The following is a 23,376-nucleotide window of genomic DNA, read 5'->3' as shown; positions in this document are numbered from 1 at the left end:
GCACTGGATGTTGGGTGGGGCCTCCTCTTTGCTCTGGTGGTTGTCACAGCCCTGTCAGGGTCAGGGTCTGCTCCCCAGTTGTTGGAGTAGAAGCCCCCAGATCCGGTTCTAAGCTGTGATGTGAGGTAGGTGGGACTGGGAGCTCTCCCTCTGAGAAAGGAGCCACTGCGTGTTCTTCCGTAGGAGCTGTCCAATGGGACATGCAACTCTGTGATGCCACCTGCTACTTGGTGTGCACGCCCACAAAGAAATCTGTTGTTAGCGCTGCCCTCGAGGGGCCACATCCACTGCCGAAGTGCTCATAATGAGCTCAGAGGTCCTTTAGGCATGCACGTGTGCTCGCAAATCTGCCTGCACAAGAACCTGCCCAGGCCTCACCCCCATGCCAAAGGGGAAGTGCAGGTAATTGGCTCAGATTTCAGCCCTTCTGCAGGAGCAGTGGTTACATGGGAATTTTTCTTATAGCTTTGGTTGTATGAGATCTTCTGCAAGTTTTCAGTAGGTATTCTGTGAGAATTGTTCCACTTGTAGATGTAGTTTTGATGTGTTTGTGGAGGAGGTAAGCTCCACGTCCCTCTACTCTGCCATCTTTTTCTCCTCCCAAGAATATGTTTTTTGCAATGAACCTGGATTGAACATGTTCAGTGTTGTAGATGAGGACTGACAAACTTTTTTTTGTAAAGGGCCATATAGTAAACATTCCAGGCTTTGTGGGAATATACAGTCTTTGTCACAGCTACTCAAGTCTGATACTGTGGTACAAGAGCAACTTTAGGCAGTACATAAGTGATTGACTGTGTTCTAATAAAACTTTATTTATGGACATTACAGTTTGATTTTCATATAATTTTAATATGCCATGAAACATTATTATTCTTTTGTTATTTTAATCATTTAAAAATGTAAAAATTGTTCTTAGCTCATAGGCTGTACAAAAACAGGTGGCAGATTAGATTTGGCCCATTGATCATAGTAACTGACCCCTATTGTAGATCAAGCAAAATTCAAATGAGAAGGAAGAGTTAATATCCTTTTGCAAGAATTGACCATCTCATTCAAGACTGGTTCCGAAATAGATGACCAGGCACCTCTACCTTAGTTGTACTTGAAGGAGTTCCTCCAAACAGTGCTGAAATTTTCTTATAAAATAGTTCTGGAGTATACAAGAATGTTTGTGAGCCCAGAGTTCTATCACCTAGAACATGATAACTTTAGCTTAGAAAACTGAAGAGATTTAATAGCATAGTTATAGAGGTAGCTGAACTGGGAAGAATAGAGATTCAGAACTCAGGGAGGATAGAGATTCAAGAAGTCATCAAAAGAACCAGGTTCTGCAGTGTCATTTAGGATGAAAAGTGAAAAGAGATCACTAAGGTGGACAAATTAGATCATTGATAACCTTGGGAAGGGTAGTTTCATTAAACTGGTGGAAGTGGAAGTTTAATTGAAAATGATTAAGGAGTGAGTAACTCAGGTAGTGGAGAAAAAGAGTAGAGAATTGGAAAGTGTAATAGAGTTAAGAAAAAAGTTTGAAGGACAGACAGTATTGAGGAAGCAGAATAAGTAGATTTTTAACTTGTCTGTTATGCTTAATTTAGTAGACTTTATTTAACAAGTGATTTTAGATATACTTTTGTTATATTGACATCATTTCTTTTAATTTTAACAGAAAAATGTACCACAGTTATATATGTCAGTATAAAGATGTTTTAAAGCAATACCAACAAAAATACTCAGAAACACCTCTTTCACATGAATATTATGAGAAGAAAAGAGAACATGAAGAAATTCAAAACAGAGTGTTGGCATGTACTGAACAACTAAAAATGAATGAAACTATTTTTATGGAATTTTTAGGTATTAATGGTTTTGTTACATACTGTTTTAATAACATTATTTTTGTAATAAAAATATAATAAATTAGTCTAAAATATGACTTTGTTTTTCAGTGCCTGCTCCCTTTCCATCACTTACCAGTTGGACATTACATATGTATCCACAGTAGTATTTCTACTTAGAATTTTTATTGGATAAGTATTATTTCTGTATTTTAATTGTTATTGCATTTCCTTGTGAGAATCACATTGATTTGGTATTTTGTTTAATTAAAAAATTTAGAGATTACTTTAAAGATCATTTGGGATTAGTTTTCATACATGTGCATGTCATCAGAAGCAAGAAATTTTAATGCCAATAAGTGGTATATGTATCTGTCTTTAAGTGGCATATCTTATCACCCAAACCAATGAAAAAGTCATCTTGCTCTGTCTTACCAAAGAGTTCCAATTAAATCAATTGATTATTACTTGTTAAGATGGAAGATGGTAGGGAGGTGAGTCACAATTCATTGGGTACCTACTTTGTGCCAGGCAGTACTCAAGAAGATACAGAACTTTCTTATAAGGAGCTCACAGTTTAGTAGAGGAAACAGACATGTAAACAAGTAATACAGTGGCATTGTATTAGATGCTTAAGTAATTCTTAATTGGTCTAAGTCTCATCTGTTTGTCAAGGAGACCTTCCCTGATGATGAACTTGGAACTTTAATCCTCTTGCAACCTCCACAATCCTTCATATGCTTTCCTATCAGATTATAACTCCACTGTTTGTACTAAGTCTTCTTTATCCCTGCATTCTACCTTGCTTCATTCTACTTCATCCCAAATCATCCTTTTAACTCCTTTGCTGCTTGCTCTCTCCATGTTTGGGTTTTAGCTTATTCTGTACTTAGTTGTTCATTTGCTGCCCATCTGTGTTTAGGAAGAGGCAGAGGTTGGTAGATGCATAAGGCACAGCAGGGGTTTAGGGAGTTGGATGTAGAAACGGATGAGACATAAGATTACATGACATGAAGAGGTGATGGAGGTAGGGAGAATTGAAGATTAGGATTTAAATGTCTATATCTGAAATTTTAAATTGATACTTTTGATAACAGCATAGCATTATAAATAATGTTCATCTGAAATTTCATGTGCTAGCATATAAATCATAAGTTTTAGTGAAATAGGAAAGGTCTGATAAAGATTTTCTCTGGAATTCTTGTTCATTGACACTGTTTTATTCATTTTTAAATTCTCCTAAATGGATTGTAGAGTAACTTAGGAAATGGTAGTAGCTAATAACCATGCAGGGTGTCTATTAACAGCTGAGAAATTCTCTACTTGAAATTGGGTATAAATCCAGTTCAAGCAGAAAGTTCAGATAGAAGATGCAGCTCTCTTTTGAGTTCTGCAGGGTGCACTGATGGATCTTAAACAGCAAGAAAAGGAAAATTGAGTGGATTTTTAATGTTAACTTTGGAACAAATAAATTATAGAAACACAAGATGTTAAGTTTGGACCTGAATTGATTATGTTCATCATGCCAAATGACATGATAAAGTTGGGTAAAAACCAAAAGTAAAAAAACCACCCTGTGAAAATATTTAACTGAAATAAAAAATCCTGACACATATTTTTGAAGAAATGTTATTTTTAAGCTAAATATATAACATAGACGAACAATAAATTGTCAGTTTGCCAAATGTTTGTACTAGTCTTACAGCTATTTTCAGATATTGTTATTAATATTGCTTATATGGTACATATACAAATAATGTTACATAATACTAATTATTTTTATATAGTGTATGTAAGTGTGAAAGTTACTTGTATAACATAGTTCCTTAACATAAAAGGGTTAATTTGAGATGTAAAACACAAGATACTCTTAAACATGCCAACAAATTTTCCAAAAGATCATGTGAATTGAAGAAAGAAGTAGATGATGTGGAAATAGAAATTAATTATTTAAACCAGGTATTAATTTTGTTATATGTTTCTAATATATGTGTTAATGTATAAGTGTAATGGTGTGTTAGATGAATGTCTAAGAAGAGCTGTTTCTAAAGAGCCTCGATATAGAGAAAAGCTTATAATAATTTATTTGCCTCAGATTACCATTGAAGCCAAAATGTGTTTTAGGTATTGAGTGTATTCAGCTCTGAGTTTTGGGGAATAGTTTAACTTTCTTTGGGTGCTAAGGAAAGAAGATAGGAAGGAACAAGATGGAGTTTAATAATAGGTATTTAAAGGCATTAGCAGAGCTTACAACAGTGTTGTCAAAAAAGAGAACAAGGCAGTAAATAATTTAAAAGACTTAATCTAGAAAATTTATGACTATAATCTTTATAAAGCTAGTTTAGCCTTTAAGATTGATGGTGCATGATATCTTCATGAATACATTTTTAGTATTGTATTGAAATGTGGCTTTCATTGATGGATATGAGAACCCATCAAAGTCACTTCCAAATCTTGAAAAAAAGTTGAATAGCTGATTTTCTAAATTTTCTGAAAACTGTGTAAAGATGGTATATTTATCATTCATAGGCATGAGGTTCCAAGTAGTATTAATATCATTTTAGTAATGAGAAGAAAGTGGATGCTACTTTCTTTAAAATATATGGTAACTACATCTCTGTGTAGGTAATCAATGTCTACTTTGCTTCTGACTGTCCTTTTTAAAAAAGAAGATGAAAGTTCATTGAAATCTAATAGGTTTGCTAATGGAGTTGTAAGAAAAAAGGAGTATGATTTATTGTTAATTTTGACTCTTTTCACTAAAAGATTGCTAATACTACCAAAAATATGTCTTGTGATTATGTAGAAAAAAATCATATTCATTAGTTAGGATAAACCATATGTTTATCCTTAATGCTTTGCAGGTAATTATTTTGTTTTGCTTTATCATTTTTCCTTTTAGCAGATTGCAAGACTTTATGAAATGAAGAATCTTTCAGAAACTCGGGAAGAAAAAAATAAAAATATAGAAAGGAGAAAGGAATCGAAAGAAAGGTATAAGTAAACTTTAAAATGGGATTTTATATGAACAGTTATTCTGCATTTAAAATTTGATTACATATTCTAGCCCAAGCCACTAATATTTACATAGTATCTATAAACGTTTATTGTGCAGGCTGTTTTCTATTCATTTCTTACAAAAATATTAATTTATACCTTTAAATATTATGGACTAATATTCAAAATTGCTTATTATTTAGTAAGGTAAAGGATAATGTGTAGAGAGAAATAGGGTAGCAGCAGCCCATTTGCTGTTCTGTAACCAGTCAGTTGTACATTTCACCCAGTTTTCCATTATGGGTCACCAAAAGGAGTAAAACAAGAGGAAAAATGATGGGAACAGCAATGTATTTGCCTTTTTATCACCCTGTCGCCAGCTTGACCAGCTCTCCTTTGCCACAGAGAGTGAAGATGAATCAAAATGTTACTGAATTTGTGGCATCATATGTTTCCTTGTCTTTCATCCTAATGGTGATAAAATAGACATCAGTGCTGGAGACACTTAAAAAGAAAAGATTGATTTTGTCTGTTATTGTGTGACAGAAAAATAGATGTATTACTGTTGCTGTTTTTGATAAACTTTCTACTTTTTCTCTTTCTGCCTATACCCTTTTAAAATCTTAAATTCCTCTTCTCAGGCTATATTGCTCTTAATCTGATTTTTCAACACACTCTTCTCCCAAGTTAATTTCCCTTATCTTATTTCCTTGGATCTGTTATTTTTATTGATTTCCCCACTCCCACGTCTCACATCCATGGTAATGTGTCTTTAATTTTATAATGAAATTGATTAGAAAAATACAGAAATGTACAGAATTTCAATTTATTGTTAACTTTTTAATATAAAAATTCTCTGTTGAGAGAAACTTATATAACTTTAGTTATTTTAACTTATATTTTGATAGTTATTATCAAATAATACCAGTATTTAAATTATTATTTAACTATCAATAATATAAATTATTTCTCTAATTTAGGAAAAATTCAATGAAATTATTCTTCCAGTAAAATACTTAAGAGATCCATTTATGATTGTAATATTGCTTTAATGATGTCTGTGTTCATGCTAGTTGATTTTTTTCTGAATAAATCTTTTTAAAGTTTGAAGTAGTACTTCAAAATCTAAAGCATGCTATTTGCAAATACAGTTTTGGTTTAAAATGTTTTACACAGGTTTAGAAAGTCTTTTAAAATGATTATGTTTTAAAAATGAGGGTGTGGTACATTGAGAAGAGCACTGGACTTAATCAGGAAAAGTGTATTTTAGTTGTGACACTAGTAAGTAATTTAATAATATTGGGCAGGTTTGTTAAATTCTCTGGAACTTCTTTTCATTATCTGCAAATTGAGGAGTTTTAACTATATAATATCTAAGTATCTCTTCTAGCTTTAAAATATGTTAATTTTTTACTTAGCTAATATTTATAATTCACTCTTTAGAATTTTTGAAAAAGATGAACAGCATGTACTTATGTTGAATAAAACCCCTCAAAGCAGTCAATTATTTCTTCCATATGAATCTCAGAAATTAGTCAAACCAATAAAGATGCATCCTTCAGAACCAAGAGTTAAAGGTACAGTATCTGTTCATTATTCAAAAACTTAGTTTTCTTTGAAAACACATAAAAGAAGAAATAGAAAGGAGCAACTTTAGTTATCATTTGGTGTAAGCAAGAGCAAACAATACTGGAGACCTATAGACTCAGTAAAGTGCCACTTTGATTTTTTCTGAGAGCAAACAAGATGTGCCTTCTATACATAACATTTTTCTCTTTGAAAAAGAAATCACTCATACCATATTTTTTTAAAAAGTGTTTCAGCCTGGTTTCCAGCTGTCAGGGGAGGATGAATAATTATATAGTTTTCATTTGAGAGGTTGTATTATCAGTATGTATGATTAAAGTGGGTGGCAGACTTGTGATAATGATATTTATGACTTAGTCACTGAGATATTTGAATGTTTCATTCAATGGATAGATTAACTACATTGTGTTAGGTTAACTGTATTGGCTGTTTTAGTCCCCCAGTCATTAATATCACCACTCTTTGTTCTTTGGTTCCCCATTATAAAGATGTAGTCCCATTATAAAGATGTAGTTTTGTCAGCTGTTTTTTTATTTTATTTTTTTTCCCCTTTTTTTTTTTTTTTTTTTTTGCGGTACGCGGGCCTCTCACTGTTGTGGCCTCTCCCGTTGAGGAGCACAGGCTCCGGACGTGCAGTCTCAGTGGCCATGGCTCACGGGCCCAGCCGCTCCACGGCATGTAGGATCCTCCCGGACCAGGGCACGAACCCGTGTCCCCTGCATCAGCAGGCGGACTCTCAACCACTGTGCCACTAGGGAAGCCCTGTCAGCTGTTTTTTTAAATTAAATTTAATTAATTTATTTTTGTCAGCTGTTTTTCATTCATGGTTATTGTAATAGCTATTATATATTGAGGAATTAAGAATATGTAGTGATTCATAATTCTTTATTTTAATTTAAATTAAATATTAATGTAACTTGATTTTTTAAAATTACAAGGTTAGGTTAAATATTGGGCATGCTATTTGATTCTATTTCTGGAATTGATTTGAAGTAGTACCATTTAATAACCTAGATAAAAAAGAAGAAAGTTCTGTGAAGCAGTCAAAACTTGCCAGTATTGACTTCAGACAAAAAGAAAGTGATACTCAGGTAGGTATTTCTTTTTTAATAGTACAAATTAAGTGCTTGCATTAAATGAGATAGTGAATATATTGCATTTAGGACGTGTGTGTGTGTTATAAATATGTTAAAGTAGCCATTAGTTCAATCTCAGGATCTAAAAGACTTAAAAGAGTTTCAATATGGCAGCCTGAGCACATACTGTAGCCTTCTCCCTTACTTCTAAAAATAAAACATATTTGAAAATACCAATCTCTGTACCCAGTAGACCAAAAACGGTAAGACATTTCTAAAGGAATTGTATTGAAGAGGGAAACTGTGGCACCATCTCCACAATGTCATCATTTCTCAAGCTCCATTGGTGTTTCCTTTCCCTGCTATCCTTAACGCTAAGCTTTCACCTCAAGGTTATTTCATGGTCAGAAGCTAACCATTACAACTTGTCATCATATCTTCCTTCTAGGCAGTAAAGAAGAAGGGGAGAAAGGCTAGTTGAGTCAGCCTCATTTTAGGGATCTTATATGGAAGCTTCTTAAACAATTTATGTTAATGTTTCATTGGCCAGAACTTTGTAACATGGCTACCTCTATCTGCAGAAAGGTTAAGAAATATGATGGGTTTTTTGTTTGTTTGCTTTTAAAATCACAGCACAAAGGAAATGTAGATTTTGGATAGGATAGAAAACTGGCAGTTTCTGTCATAAGAACAAATCAAATAGATGAAAAATAAGTAAGGATGTAGAGGATCTGAGTAGCACAATTAGCAAACTTTTTACCCAACATACACAGAATTCAGTTAAATTTTGTTTGCAGTATTCACCAAAATTGACTATTTACTAGAACAAAAAGGATATCTCAACCAATTCTAAAAAGCTGCTATCTTCACTAACCACAGCATAAAAAAATACAAGTTAAACGAAAACATAGCCCTCTCCTCAAAAAACTATTTGGCTGAGAAAAAAGAAATTCACATACTTTGAAATTACTTCTGGGTTATAGAAGAAATCAAAATAGAATTTAAAAACTACTTAAAAGAATACTATAAACCCAAACCTGTGAAAAGTAGCCAAATTGGTCCTCAGAGAGACATTTATATTTGAAAACAAATATACTAGAAAATAAGAAAGATTAAAATTAGCTGAACTTTAAGTATGAAAAGTTGCACCCAAAGTATGAAAAGCTTAACTCAAAATACAGAAATAAAATAATAAATGCAAAGAAAGTAGAAATTAATGAAATTTAGAAGTTGGGTTAATTAATATAGCCAAAAGCTAATAAGTTTCAGCAAGTGTAGAGAAAAAAGAGAATACCCCCCAACAAAAGAAAATAATAAAAGGGGGGGAAAGTGCATATCTCTACACTTATGTAAGACATCTTTTCTAAGTCCTAAAAGGATACTATAAAACTATATACCCATAAATTTGAAAATTTAGGTAAGATGGACAGGTTTTTAGCACAATATAAATTGCTAAATAGACTGAAAAAGAAAAACATGAATAGATCAATAACTTAGAAGAAACTGATGTAAGTGAAACGGAAGTGTATATAAATACCTATTTCCCTCTTTTCTCCCTTATTTCCCTCCCTTTTCCCTCCACCACACATGCCCTTCAGAACACGCCAGACTCAATTTTTCAGCTGAATTCTACCAAACTGTTAAGGATTAGATCAGAGTTTCTCAATAGTGGCACTGTTGACATTTTGGGTCAGATAATTCTTTGTTGTGGGGTCGTCTTGTGACCCACTAGAGTCCAATAGCACCTCATCCCCAAATTATGACAATCAAAAATATCTCCAGACATTGTCAAATGTCTCCTAAGAGGCAAAATTGCCCCCAGTTGAGAACCATTGGATTAAATAATCTTTTTATACAAACAATTCCAGAGTATAAAAAGAGTCGGAAACTATCCAACAAGTTATAAATGAATAATCCATTAGATAGCAAGGACAAGGATAGTGAAAGAAAAGAAAGATTATGGTACATAAGTCTCAAGAATGAACATAGATGTAAAAATCCTAAATAAGTTACTAGCAAACCAAATTTTGCAATGTAACATTGAAAGAGTAATATATTATGATTAACCTTGGTTTTCCCAAAGAATACAATGATTGTTTAGCATTAAGAAAAATCTAACAATATGATTTCCTATATTAATAGATTAATAAATGATTTTAAATAAAGATTTTTAAAAGAATGTTAGGGAGACTCTTACTACCAGATATTAAAATGTTTATTTTTTTATTTTTTAATTAATTTTTAAATAAATTATTTATTTTTGGCTGCGTTGGGTCTTCGTTGTTGCGCGAGGGCTTTCTCTAGTTGGAGCGAGCAGGGGCTACTCTTCATTGTGGTGCGCAGGCTTCTCGTTGCAGTGGCTTCTCTTGTTGTGGAGCACGGGCTGTAGGCGCATAGGCTTCAGTAGTTGTGGCACGTGGGCTCAGTAGTTGTGGCTCGCGGGCTCTAGAACACAAGCTCAATAGTTGTGGCACACGGGTTTAGTTGCTCTGCGGCATGTGGGATCTTCCCAGACCAGGGCTTGAACCCGTGTCCCCTGCATTGGCAGGCAGATTCTTAACCACTGCGCCACCAGGGAAGTCCTAAAATGTTTATTTTTAAACTTTCATTACTGAGATATAATTCACATATAAAATTGATTGTTTTAAAGTGTACGATTCAGTGGTTTATAGTATGTTCACAAGATAGTGTAACCATCATCACTGTAATTTCAGAACATTTTCATCATCCCCAAACATTTTTAAACATTATCAAAATGCAGTTATTATAACAGTGTGGTACAATAAAAGACAAATTGATCAATGGAGTATATCAAAATAAAAAAGCTTTTGTATGGTGAAAGACACTAACAGAGTTAAAAGAGCGACAGAATTCTCACTTAGGGGATTGGTATCTGTAATGTATAATATACAAAGAAATACATAATAATTCTTAAAAATTAATTTAAAAAACTATAAAAATGGTCAGATAAGTCAGCTTACATAAAAGGAAAGACTAAGGGTCACTAAACATAACAAGATGCCTGACCTCAGGAGAACAGGGAAATGCAAATTAAACCAATGAGATACCTGGTTTCACCTGTCAGATTTGCACACATTAAAACATTTGATAATGTCTAGTGAGGTCAACACCAGTGGGAGTATAATTTGGGACAACTGCTTTAGAGGACTGGTTCACAGTACTCATTAAAAATAAAAACGCACACACTCAGCAATTTCACTTCTTGGCACCTACTCTAAACAATTACTTGAAATACTTGTACAAATACTTGTACCAGGAGGAATATACAAACATGTATATTGTTTAAAACATACATCAAGGGCTTCCCTGGTGACGCAGTGGTTGAGAGTCCGCCTGCCGATGCAGGGGACACGGGTTTGTGCCCCAGTCCGGGAAGATCCCACATGTCGCGGAGCGGCTGGACCTGAGAGCCACGGCCGCTGAGCCTGTGTGTCCGGAGCCTGTGCTCCGCAACGGAAGAGGCCACAAGAGGCCCGCGTACCGCAAAAAAAAAAAACCAAACAAAAAAACATACATCAAAACTGTAACAACACTTGTTCTTTAAGGGCCAAGTGTTCTTTGAGGAACAAGGTCTTTTTCTTATGATCTAAAGGCACATAAGATGACAGAATTAAGACCAGTGGCTGTTATAACAAATATAAATGGATAAACTTTCCTATTAAAGGTATTTTAATTTCAGGTCAAATAAGAAAAATCAGTGACTCTTCAAAATGAGTGACTCAGGGAGAATGAAAGACTTGAAACAGACAATACAAACATTAGTAAAGTAGCGATTTAAATATTAGTATTAGTGCTTTGTGACCACCTAGAGGGGTGGGATAGGGAGGGTGGGAGGGAGGGAGACGCAAGAGGGAAGAGATATGGGAACATATGTATATGTATAACTGATACACTTTGTTATAAAGCAGAAACTAACACACCATTGTAAAGCAATTGTACTCCAATAAAGATGTTAAAATAAAATAATATTAGTATTAAATAAAATTAAAGTTAAAAATGAAATATTAGCTTTGTCATACATATCATACATATTTTAAAAAGAAAGTTTCAGGCTTTAATCTTTTAACCTACTGTTTTCCTTTCCTATAGTCAATTTGTGAGATTATAGGGGATGGAGAGACACAGACATCAGGTTATTAGTTGAGAAAATGGTAAGATTCACTTGATTAATCATGAATAAGGAAGAAAAATTTTAAAGTTTACCTTAAATGAAGAAATACTATCAGACATAGTTATTATACTTGTCAAAAACATCAAATTCCTTGAGAGTTAAACCTTTTTTGTTTCCCAGTGTTTGACTTAATGTTTTGTATGTAGTTGTTTCATTTAATTTAATGTTTTGTTTGTAGTTGTTGTTGATGTTGATAATAACAGTGAGGATGAGGAAGATGACAGTGTTCTTGGAGAGCCCTGAGTATCCATGGCAAGCAAAACATTGTTTTGTGTAGTCAATTCTAATGCTTAATTTCTTTTGTTCAGGTATTGAATGACTCTGCTGTGAATAACCATTCAAAGTGTTCACATGTTACGGCTTCTAAAAGTTCACAAAATTTTATGCAGTTCAGGTAACCTTTAAAAATAAGAAAATGCTTTAATTTCTGAAATAATTTATCAGCTCAGTAAATAATATAAAAATTTTGTTTATTGTATTTTAGATTGTTAACTCCACCAAAACAATCAGATTGCAATCAATGGTTGGAAAAGGGAGATACAGGTATTTGCTGTTTATATTTTTCCTAAGAAATGGGAGTAACAAGTTATATCAGGTTTTTATACTAGTCAAATAAATTATTTGTATTGATTGCATCTCTGGTTAACTGACCATGCATGCCTGGTTTTTAAATACATTTTTCTTAAATATAAAACAAATACATTTTATTGTAGAAAATTTGGAAAATGGAGAAAAATATAAAAGAAACAAAAATATGACCACCCAGATATAACTGACACTACATAATACTGTTGTATATTCTTATATTTTTTTCTATGCATATCTGTGTTTTGTTCTTTTAGTTTATTCCTCCAAATTTGAAGCATACTGTGTATATTATTTTGTATCCTTTTCTTTCCACTTGATGTACTGTTAAGGATATTTTTCCATGCCATTAAATAGATTTTATTTGTGATGACTTATAATAGGTCTTTGCATCGGTATGATGTAATTTATTTAGCCATTCTCTCACAGTGAATATTTTGTTATTTCCAGGTTTTTTGCTGTTATAAATAACGCTACTATATTCTTTTATATAAATATTTTATTATCTTGGATTACTTTCTTTGAATAAAATCATAGAAAGGTCACAGAATATATATGTATGAGTTTATTATCCTAGAATCAACTAGCTATTGGAACTTTGATGCACCCTTGAGAGACAGAGACTCATTCTCTGTCTCTATGTATATATGTGTATGTATATGTATACATGTATGTATATATATAATATATCATAAAGACACATAGATATGTATATATATATATTTTTTTGGTAGCCCAATAACGCATAGTAATTATTCTATTCATTAGGCTATATAAAAGTCTTTACCTCTTCTTGTCTATAGCATGTGGATTACTGACTTATTTTGAAATTTAAAAAATGGCTCATTCTGGCAGTGTAGTTTTCTGCAAATATATGCACATTCAGAATGGTCATATAATATACTATGAGTCTATTCCTCTCACTCTCAATATAGGATTCAACCAAGACAATATGCTTATTTAATGTAGATGGATAGTCTTCCTGCTTTCTTCTGGAGAAAAGAATTATATCTTATCTGCCCAGGTGATATATTTCACCTGTTTATAATCCTCTATATATGCTAAGCTGACAGAGTGTTAGACAAGGGAGGAACAGATAATCTCTAGGAACAATATACCCCCTAATACAGATATATGGGGAAATGCATGTATCTGGCATAGTCCTAGTTGCCAGTGAGCATGTATGGTGAGGCTTCACACCCAAGAAGGCATATAATTATCTTCCAAGAAGAAAAGACTCTTCAACAATCTCCAACCCTATCTTTTGAAGAAGTTAATATGTTGTGAAAATAGTAGTGTGACTGAACTCAAGAGACAAAACTATAAAGCATTCAGATGACCAAATAGGGAAACATTTATTCAAGATAGGAAAGAATTTCTTAAAAAGAATTAAAAAGCCCAATCATAAAAGAAAAATTGATAAATTTGGCTATATTAAAATTAAGAATTTCTATTCATCAAAAGACACTATGAAAAGAATGGGAGGCAAGAGAATATATTTCCAACACATAAAACTGTCAAAGGACTAGTTTCCAAAAATGTATAAAAAACTTCTACAAACCAAGAATAAAAATATGGACAACCCAGTAAGAAATATGTGCAAAATAAATGAATAGGCACTTCAAATAGAGAAACTTTTGTGGCAGATAAACATGAAAAGATGTTCAACAAATCAGGAAACTGAAAAATAAACCCACAATGAGATATTATACACCCATCAGATGAGCAAAATTCGGAAAGTCTGACAATACTAGATGTTGATGAGAATGTAGGACAGTTAGAACTCTCATAACTATTGGTAGGGACTGTCATTTATAAATGAAATATATTGTCATATAACTAAATTATAATTGGAACTAGTAATTTTGTCTGGTGAAATCGAATGATTTCCTAGGATAGCTCAGGATGGCTAGCTGCCACAACAAAAATTGGTGAATAGTTTCAAAACTAAAGTTTGGAAAATAGTTTAACATCTGGTAAAATGAAAGATACACTACCCTATATTTTGTAATTCCACTCCTAGGTATATACCTAAAGAAATACAAGTACATAAATATACAAGTATATATATAGAAGAATGTTAACAACATTGTTTGTAATAGCCTCAAAGCAGAAACACCCCAAATGTCCATTTGCAATAGAATGGATAGATAGATATATTGTGTTTGTACAATGGAATACATCCGTAAAAGGAAGCAAACTATGTCTATATGCAACAATACATAACGAATCTCATAAGTGTATACTAAACAAAAAAGCACGAAAAATGTATTATTATTTCATCATATAACATTTTAAAACAGGAAAAAAACTATATTGCTCAGGTGATAAAACTGTATAAAGCAAATCAGGGTATTGATTATTACAGAAGTCAGGTTAGTGTTTACCGATGAGGAGGAAGATATGTGGAATATGGGGCCTTATGGAGAACTCATAATGTTCTATTTCTTTACCTAGGTGGTGCTTACATGGGATGTTCTCTTTATAATTTCGTTCGTTAAACTGTTCATATAGGTTTTATTCTCTTTATGTATTGGGTTGAACTATCTAAAATCTCCATTTTTAAAAAAAATTTTATTTATTTATTTTTGGCTGTGTTGGGTCTTCGTTTCTGTGCGAGGGCTTTCTCTAGTTGTGGCGAGCGGGGGCCACTCTTCATCGCGGTGCACGGGCCTCTCACTGTCACGGCCTCTCTTGTTGCGGAGCACAAGCTCCAGATGCGCAGGCTCAGTAGTTGTGGCTCACGGGCCTAGTTGCTCCGCGGCATGTGGGACCTTCCCAGACCAGGGCTCGAACCCGTGTCCCCTGCATTGGCAGGCAGAGTCTCAACCACCAGGGAAGCCCTAAAATTTCCATTTTTATAGACCCAGAATAGTTAAATATTGGCAATTTCATATGGTTTGGCTAATATGTTTCATTTACAATTAAATTACAAACAGAAAATATATTTTGTTCTCATATAACAAACAGATGCTGAGTGTGGAGATAAAGAGACGGTAAAACAATTGAGAGAATCAAAATGTACTTCACAAGTAAGTCAAATGTTTGGTTTCTAATTTCTAAGCAAAATATTACAATTTAAAGTATTCTGTTTCCATTTTAATTTCAATTTGGTATAATGAAGATTATTTATGTGAGGTCTAGATCTTATTAGTTTGGTAATCAAGTTGCTGTGATGTTACAGATTCTATCCCTTGGAGGAGTTATAGATTTAAAAATGAAGCCACAAAAAGTTTACATGAAAATTTACACAAAAAATTGTCATTAATAATTGACTATATATAATTGATACCACAACAACTAAATCATAACTGAAGAAAACAATTTTGTTTGGTAAGATTGAATTATTTGCCCAGGCTGCCACAAAAGTATCTTCAAAATATTTTTTAATAGTGGAAAGCTTTAGTGATGATAGGTGTAGGCAATGTACCGTAGCTACTAAGGGATAAGACAGGAGAAACAAGAGTAGTATTCTGCTGTAAAGAAATACAGGTAAAAAGCACATTTTCATTTTTTTGCTGGAGGGACCCAAACTGTTTCCGTAATGGGTTTGGTAACAAAACATTTGAGAAATCATATTCCTAAGCCTACAAAATGATATAAAGGAAAATTAGTATTCAAGTTCTCAATCTTTGCAGGGAAAGTAGTATAATGAATTTATTAGGGCAAAAAGTGCAAAGAACATAAGAAGTGAGAGCAAGATTGCTCTTTTCTTTCAAGGGGATATCGTATACAAATCTTGACCCAGAGCATGATGTGGAAATTTTAAAAGAAAAATCATTCCTAACCATTTTTCATCAATCTGAGTATGTCCTGGTTATGAGTTACTTTTTCAGGTAGGGGTAGGTGAGATAGAGCTGGGAAGAAAAGAAAAATTGGAAAATCAAAAATAATTATTTTCCTGTTTTTTGAACAGATATATTTTGATATCACTTTCACCAATTATTCTTATTTTACTTACTTTGTCTATGAAATGATAACATCGTATGTTAATAGGATGTTTTTAACCTCATATTTTTACATATATGAGTTTATTAATGCAATAACATTCATTTTTATAGTTTTCTGTTACTTTGAATTTGCAGGTTACATATGCCGAACATTTGGGGAAGCCAATAGAAAGTAATAGTGATGAAGTAGAAGAAAGGGCTGAGATTTTTCCACGAACTCCTGAAATTCCTTTATTTTTAAGGACTCCTGAAGCTGTGAGAACACCTGACTCTGTGGAGAAATTACCTAAAACCCCCTCATTTGAAATGTAAGATTTTAACTAGTAATTATAATGAAAGAATCTACATATTGAGTTATGTAAGTAATTGATAGGAATAGTAAAATGCCTAATACCTGAAACTTTTAAAAGTTTTTATTATGGAATATTTCAAATATACAAAGGAGAGAGAGAGAGTAAGTATAATGAACTCTCATGTACCCATCACTCTGTTGGAACAGTTATAAACATTCTGCCATCTCGTTTCATAGATCCTCTTCCCCATTTTCCCTGAAACATTTAGCTGAAGGTGGACTAGATCATGCGTACTTATCAAGTTCAATAGTATAAGATTTAAGATTTTAAGAAGAATAAAAAATGTATGGAAAAATTTTAAATGTCGAGCTAAAAAGTTACTATCACATTTGGTAGGTTGTGTACATCATTGAATAATGTTCCAGCAGTCATTTTTCCTTAATGTTATAGTGTCTAAAACAAGAGTTACCATTCTTTTAAGTAACCTTAGTAGGCATAAATATCTGTAACATCATTATTTAACTTTGGAAAATACAGATTTGTAGTTTACAGCCAAGAAAATAGTGCTGCATTCAAGCTCTCTGTTTAGTTCAATCTTTTCTTAAATCTGAACCCTGAGATTCTTCTAAAATATATGTCAAACAGATTTCACTTCATCAGAAATCTCTCACCTGTGTTCTACTCTGTTTTTTAAATTGCTACTAAGATTTTTATATATGAATGTCATGCTGTTGACTCAAACACAGCATGTTCAAAGTGGAACTCATCATCAAATCTGAGAACTGTAAAAGTATGTGTCAATCGTATACTAAAACCTCTCTTTATGGATGAGAAAACCAGTCTGTAAAGTGACTCATTAATGGTCATGGAGAGAGTTATAGAAGTATCTTCAGACTTCTATTATTTAACACGCACTTAATAACACTATGTGTAAGCATTTAATAAATATTGCTCCTTTCATATTCACAACGGCTTTATGAGATGTAAGTACATTATTATCCTTATTTTATAGATGAGGAAATAGAATCACAGGTGATACAACTCATTGGTGACAGAGTTGAGATTTAAACCTAGGCAGTTCTGCCTCCAGAATTCATGTTTTAACCACATGTTATATACTGTCTTGTCTAATTATTTTTCCCAAATCATTTTATAACTTAACTCCCTTATGAAGCAATCTGATGGCTGGCTTCTCATTAAGACTAAAATTTTGTGACTGCTTTCAAGATCTTGGGGACAGTATAGCATCAGGCTTAAGAGCTTAGACTTTGAATCTTTGTTGCTACATTCAAATCCCAACTCTGGCACTTACATTCTTTTGAGCAAATCATTTAATCTTCCTATGCTTCAAAATCCTCTTCTCTGAAATGGAGGTGATAATAATGGTAGCTATCTCATAGGGTTATTGTGAGGAATAAGTAAATTAATGATAATGAAAATACATAGAATAGAGCCTGACAGTATATTCTTAGTAGGAATTCTTTATTATCATTTCATAATTGATTATTCTACTTTAGTTAATATTATTCTCCACCCAAAACCATAGGTTTGTTTTTTTCTCCATAGGTTTGTCACTTCAATAACTACTTCCTCCCTTTTCCTGCTATGCTAATTCTTACCTCTATGCCATTGCCTATGGTGCTTACCAGTCTGCAATATTTAATAATATGTATTTAACATTTTGATGATTTCTTATTTCTCTGTATCAGAAATAGAAATACAGCTACTGAATGTCAAACACAAAAGGAATCCCCTGGATTTTCTTTTCTTATGAGTTATACTTCTAGATCTCCTGGATTGAATTTATTTGATTCTTCTGTATTTGATTCAGAAATCTCATCACATCAGGTAATATGAGAAGCTAAAGTTTTATTTCTAAAAAAATTGTACACTGAAACCTCAGAAAGTTTAATTCTTTAATACTAAACTTCCTTGGAGCACAGTACAAAACAGAGGCAATTTATTTTATTTAAAAAATTTTTTTATTGATGTATAGTTGATTCACAATGTTGTGTTCATTTCTACTGTACAGCAAAGTGAGTCAGTTATATATATATTTATATATATATATATATTCTTTTTCATATTCTTTTCCATTATGGTTCGCCACAGGATATTGAATATAGTTCCCTGTGCTGGACAGTCAGAACTTGTTGTTTATCCATCCTATATACAAAGTCTGCCTTTGCTAATCCTAGACTCCCAATCCTTCCCTCCCCTCCCGCCTCCTTGGCAACCACAAGTCCGTTCTCTATATCTGTGAGTCTGTTTTTGTTTTGTAGGTATGTTGACTTGTGTCATATTTTAGATTCCACATGTAAGTGATATCATATGGTATTTATATTTCTCTTTCTGACTTACTTCGCTTAGTATGATAATTTCTACGTTCATCCATGTTGCTGCAACATGGCATCATTTCATTCTTTTTAATGAGTGAGTAGTATTCCATTGTATATATATATATGCCGCATCTTCTTTATCCATTCATCTGTCGATAGACATTTAGGTTGTTTCCACGTCTTGGCTATTATAAGTAGTGCTGCTGTGAACACAGGGGTGTATGTATTTTTTAGAATTATAATTTTGTCTGGATATATGTCCAGGACTGGGATTGCTGGATCGTATGACAACTCTATTTTTAGTTTTTTGAGGAACCTCCATACTGTTTTCCATTGTGGCTGCACCAATTTACATTCCCACCAACAGTGTAGGAGGGTTCCCTTTTCTCCACAGCCTCTCCAGCATTTGTAATTTGTCAACTTTTAAATTATGGCCACTCTGACTGGTGTGAGATGGTATCTCATTGTACTTTTGATTTGCATTTCTCTAATGATTAGCGATATTAAGCATCTTTTCGTGTGCCTATTGGCCATCTGTATGTCTTCTTTGGAGAAATGTCTGTTTAATTCTTCTGCCCATTTTTTGATTGGCTTGTTTGTTTTGTTGTTGTTGTTGAGTTGTATGAGCTGTTTGTATGTTTTGGAAATTAAGCCCTGTTGGTCACATCATTTGCAAATATTTTCTCCCAGTCTGTAGGTTGTCTTTTCATTTTGTTTAAGGTTTCTTTTGCTGTGCAAAAGCTTGTAAGTTTGATTAGGTTCTATTTGTTTATTTTTGCTTTTATTTCTATTACATTGGGAGACTGGCCTAAGAAAACATTGGTATGATTTATGTCAGAGAATGTTTTGCCTATGTTATCTTCTAGGAGTTTTATGGTGTTTTGTTTTATATTTAAGTCTTTAAGCCATTTTGAGTTTATTTTTGTGTATGGCATGAAGGTGTGTTCTAACTTCGTTGATTTACATGTAGCTCTCCAACTTTCCCAATACCACTTGCAGAGGCAATTTTTAAAAGATTCTGAGTATTGATAGCATAACAACGTTCCCCCATTATCTTTATGTTTTCAACCTCAGGTGGCTCAAATTGACATCAGTTCATAAAACAGAATCTCAGGATAGCAATGATTTAAATTGCAGTTAAAGGCAGTTTAAAAATTAATTTGGCTTTGTAATTCTAAACAAACTTCATATATTCTCAGTGTGAAAAAATTTTCAGGTAGGTAGTTGGTCTTTTCAACTACATGTGTATGTAGAAACAAAAATTGACAGGATTAAAGGGAGAAATAGACAAAAACACAAACTTAGTTGGAGGTTTTTAATACTCCTTTCTCAGCAATTGATAGAATTAGGCAGATCTCATATAAAATCTGAACAACCCCATCGACCCCCTTGACCTAACAGACATTTATAGAATACCACATCTAACAACTGCAGCATATTTATTCTTTTCAAGCACTGGTGGTACATTCACCAAGATAGACCATATTCTGGGCCATTAAATGGCTCCTAATAAATTTAAAAGGATAGAAATTATACGGAATATGTTATCTGATCATAATGGAATTAAATTAGAAATCAATAAGATAGTAGGAAAGTCCTAAATATTTAGGCCATGGATCAAAGAAGAAATTAGAAAAGATTTTGAAATGAATGGTTATGAAAATTCAGCATATCAGAAACTGTAGGTTGCTGCCAAAACGAGAGCAAAATAACTTTAAATAATTTAATTAACCATTTAAATAATTAAATTAATAGAAAAGAAGGTCTGTAATCGGTGACCTAAAGTTCCACCTTGAAAAGCTAAAAAAAGAAGAAAGTAAACCCAAAGTAAGTAGAATGAAAAACTACGAAGAATAAGAAGTCAATGAAATAGAAAACAAACAATAGAGAAAATTAGCAAAGCCAGAGTTGGTTGTTTGAAAAAAATTGACAAAATTTATAAACTTACTAGATTGACAAATAAAAAGATAAGATTTACCTATATTAGGAATGAAAGAGAGGATATTATTATGGCTCCTACTGATTTTAATAATAAGAGAATAGTATGAAATAGAAGACTGATAAGGGGGAACTTCACTTTTACATATTAAAATATCCTATAAGCGTAGAGCAATCAAAATAGTGTGGTAAAGGTACAAGGATTGATTGATTGATCAATGGCATGGGAAATGTCTTGAAACAAAAGAATTTAGAATGCAATATAGATAGGACCACAAATTAGTGGGGATAAATTAGGCATTTGTCTTACACTGTACACCAATAGATATTATAGATGCATTACATTTTAAAATGTTAACCATAAAATATTTCAGAAGAAATATAGGTGAATATTTACCAGATCTTAAGAGAAGGAAGTATTCTCTAAGCATAAAAACAGTGGAAGAAGAGCCAAAAGAAAATAAAGAGGGTTTTGGTTTGGTTACATACAAAATTTTATATGTTAAAAAAATTTAAAGGCAAAATGATAATGTGTTATAAAATATTTGCAATAATATCACAAACAGTTAAGGTCTTTATTATATAAAGAGCTTATATGTACCAGCAAGAAAATTACTGCCTCAATAGAGTTATGGACAGAGTCTATTTGGTGAATAGATAATTCACCGAAAAAGAAATTCAAGTGCCTTATAAAATCTCTGGGAAAATCAGCTTTCCTTATTAATTGTCAAAGAAGTATAAATCTGTGCATAATAGTATATATTCAAGTGTGATTTATATTAGAAAAAAATAGAAACAACCTAAATGTTTTAAACAAAAGCATGATTGAAACTATATTGTATGTCCATATTAGAGGAATAATAAAATGCCATAAAATAAGGTTTTGGAAGAATAGTTATGTGGAAAAATGCTCATAATGCAATGTTAAGAGGACAGAAAACTATGTTTCATGATCCCATTTTTTGAAAACCCTGTTTTACAGAGAAAATGGACTCTTGGCAGCAAAACTTTATTTGAACTGACATGAAGCTGTAATACTTTGTATTATTTTTATAGTCAGGAAAGCAGTAACAACAACCTGATTTGTAAAAGGCCTTCAGAATAAAACAAAGTTAATTAGAATTTTAGGTTATATTAATATTCCAAAGTAGGAAGTATCCTTGGTATAATATATATATATATAGCCTATTAATATTTTATCTATTGCCAGAGTCAAATCAATAAACCTTATTTTAATATAAGTCAATGATAGTTTTGAAGATAGATCTCTTTTTAATTACAATAATGCGCTATAAAGAATGTTGCAATTTTGTCTACTCTAATTATGCTTATTAGACGAACTAGGCTTTAGAGTCTAATATAAATGTTATACCTACTGTTCTACTGATTTCATGAGTAATATTTAATGGAAAATTTTTTTCAGTTTCATGAACATTATTCTGCAGGAAATTTAAATCTTCTCTCATCACAACAAGAAATTGGTAAGTGATTTGAAGTTTGCTATATATAAAACCATGTTAACTTTCACCATTTGTGTTTAGTTTGTCTCTGATTTTCTTAGGCACTCAGTTTATTCTTTAAAAATATCCGTTACTTCTGCACCATTCACTAATTATTATTATTATTTTTTAGCAATTTAGCTTCTTTTCTCACTACTCTACCAAAACTTGCTTTTTCCAATATTACTAATGACTTACTAATTATCAAACATTATGAGTATTTATTTTTATTATCATATTCGGTCACTTTGCAGCATTTGATATTGTTGACTATTCCCATCTCCCTTCTGGAGTTTTTGGATTTTGTCTTGTCTCGCTGGGGCTTACTTTTTATTGGACCTTCTTTCTTCATTTATCCGTTGATTAGTTCATTTATTCAACATATAAAAATAAATGTATTTATATATAGTATATTTTATATCAAGTACCGCTTCTGGCTCTGGTGATAGAATAGTGGACAAGAATGCAAAATTCTCATAGGGTTTATGTTCTAGTGGGATAAACTGAAAATAGACAATGATTATATGTAAGGTAATGCACTAAAAAACAGTTGATATGGATTTGAATTGGCAGTCAGACTCACTGTCACAATTTTAATCTTAGATTTACTTAACTTTATAGAAAGATACAGGATAGGAGATAACAGCATGTACAGCGTCTTTATCTTATTGAGAGGCCCACCAGCAACCCAAATAATAAGCTTTCTTTTGCTACCTCGTCTACATGGGATATGTAAAGCTGCTAGGACAAAAGGCATGATGCAGGTAGATCACCTTGACACACAAAAGCTGCAGCCTTGGTTTCCCACCTGAGAGCTAGGAAGGACTATATACCAAGTCACAGGTCCTCTAATTCAGGTGTAGTCCCACCCAGTATACTAGTCAAACACATCATTATACATTTACCTTAATTCTTATTTTCTAAGAAAACAGTGCTGTGAGGAGTCAGACTCCAAGGTCATTCTTCCAGGTGGGCCTGGATCAGCACAGGCCTGATGTTAACTCTACTCACTTGTGGGGTTAAGTATTATGAAGAAAACTAAAGCAGAGTAAGGGAAATAGGGAGTATTTGGATTGGGAAGA

At 32.7% G+C, this 23,376-nt stretch overlaps 1 protein-coding gene across 1 annotated transcript in view; it reads left to right on the top strand.

Annotated features, from left to right (window-relative positions):
- Positions 1-23,376, top strand: part of CUNH14orf39 (chromosome unknown C14orf39 homolog) — a 52,378-nt gene that overhangs the window by 21,272 nt on the left and 7,730 nt on the right. Inside the window, exons 5-17 of the mRNA XM_029236226.1 lie at positions 1,670-1,857; positions 1,950-1,992; positions 3,677-3,797; positions 4,741-4,832; positions 6,279-6,412; positions 7,437-7,513; positions 11,999-12,084; positions 12,175-12,233; positions 15,246-15,307; positions 16,361-16,533; positions 17,931-17,936; positions 18,228-18,366; positions 22,219-22,276. Of these exons, the coding sequence (XP_029092059.1) occupies positions 1,670-1,857; positions 1,950-1,992; positions 3,677-3,797; positions 4,741-4,832; positions 6,279-6,412; positions 7,437-7,513; positions 11,999-12,084; positions 12,175-12,233; positions 15,246-15,307; positions 16,361-16,533; positions 17,931-17,936; positions 18,228-18,366; positions 22,219-22,276 (1,238 nt within the window). The remainder of the gene's footprint in view (positions 1-1,669; positions 1,858-1,949; positions 1,993-3,676; positions 3,798-4,740; positions 4,833-6,278; positions 6,413-7,436; positions 7,514-11,998; positions 12,085-12,174; positions 12,234-15,245; positions 15,308-16,360; positions 16,534-17,930; positions 17,937-18,227; positions 18,367-22,218; positions 22,277-23,376) is intronic.

The sequence above is a fragment of the Monodon monoceros genome, unplaced genomic scaffold (assembly GCF_005190385.1).
Source record: "Monodon monoceros isolate NGI ecotype Baffin Bay Population unplaced genomic scaffold, NGI_Narwhal_1 Super_Scaffold_21, whole genome shotgun sequence".
Taxonomy (NCBI): Eukaryota; Metazoa; Chordata; class Mammalia; order Artiodactyla; family Monodontidae; genus Monodon; species Monodon monoceros.
The sequence above is the reverse complement of the archived record's forward strand: the minus strand, read 5'-3'. Positions and strand labels throughout refer to the sequence as shown.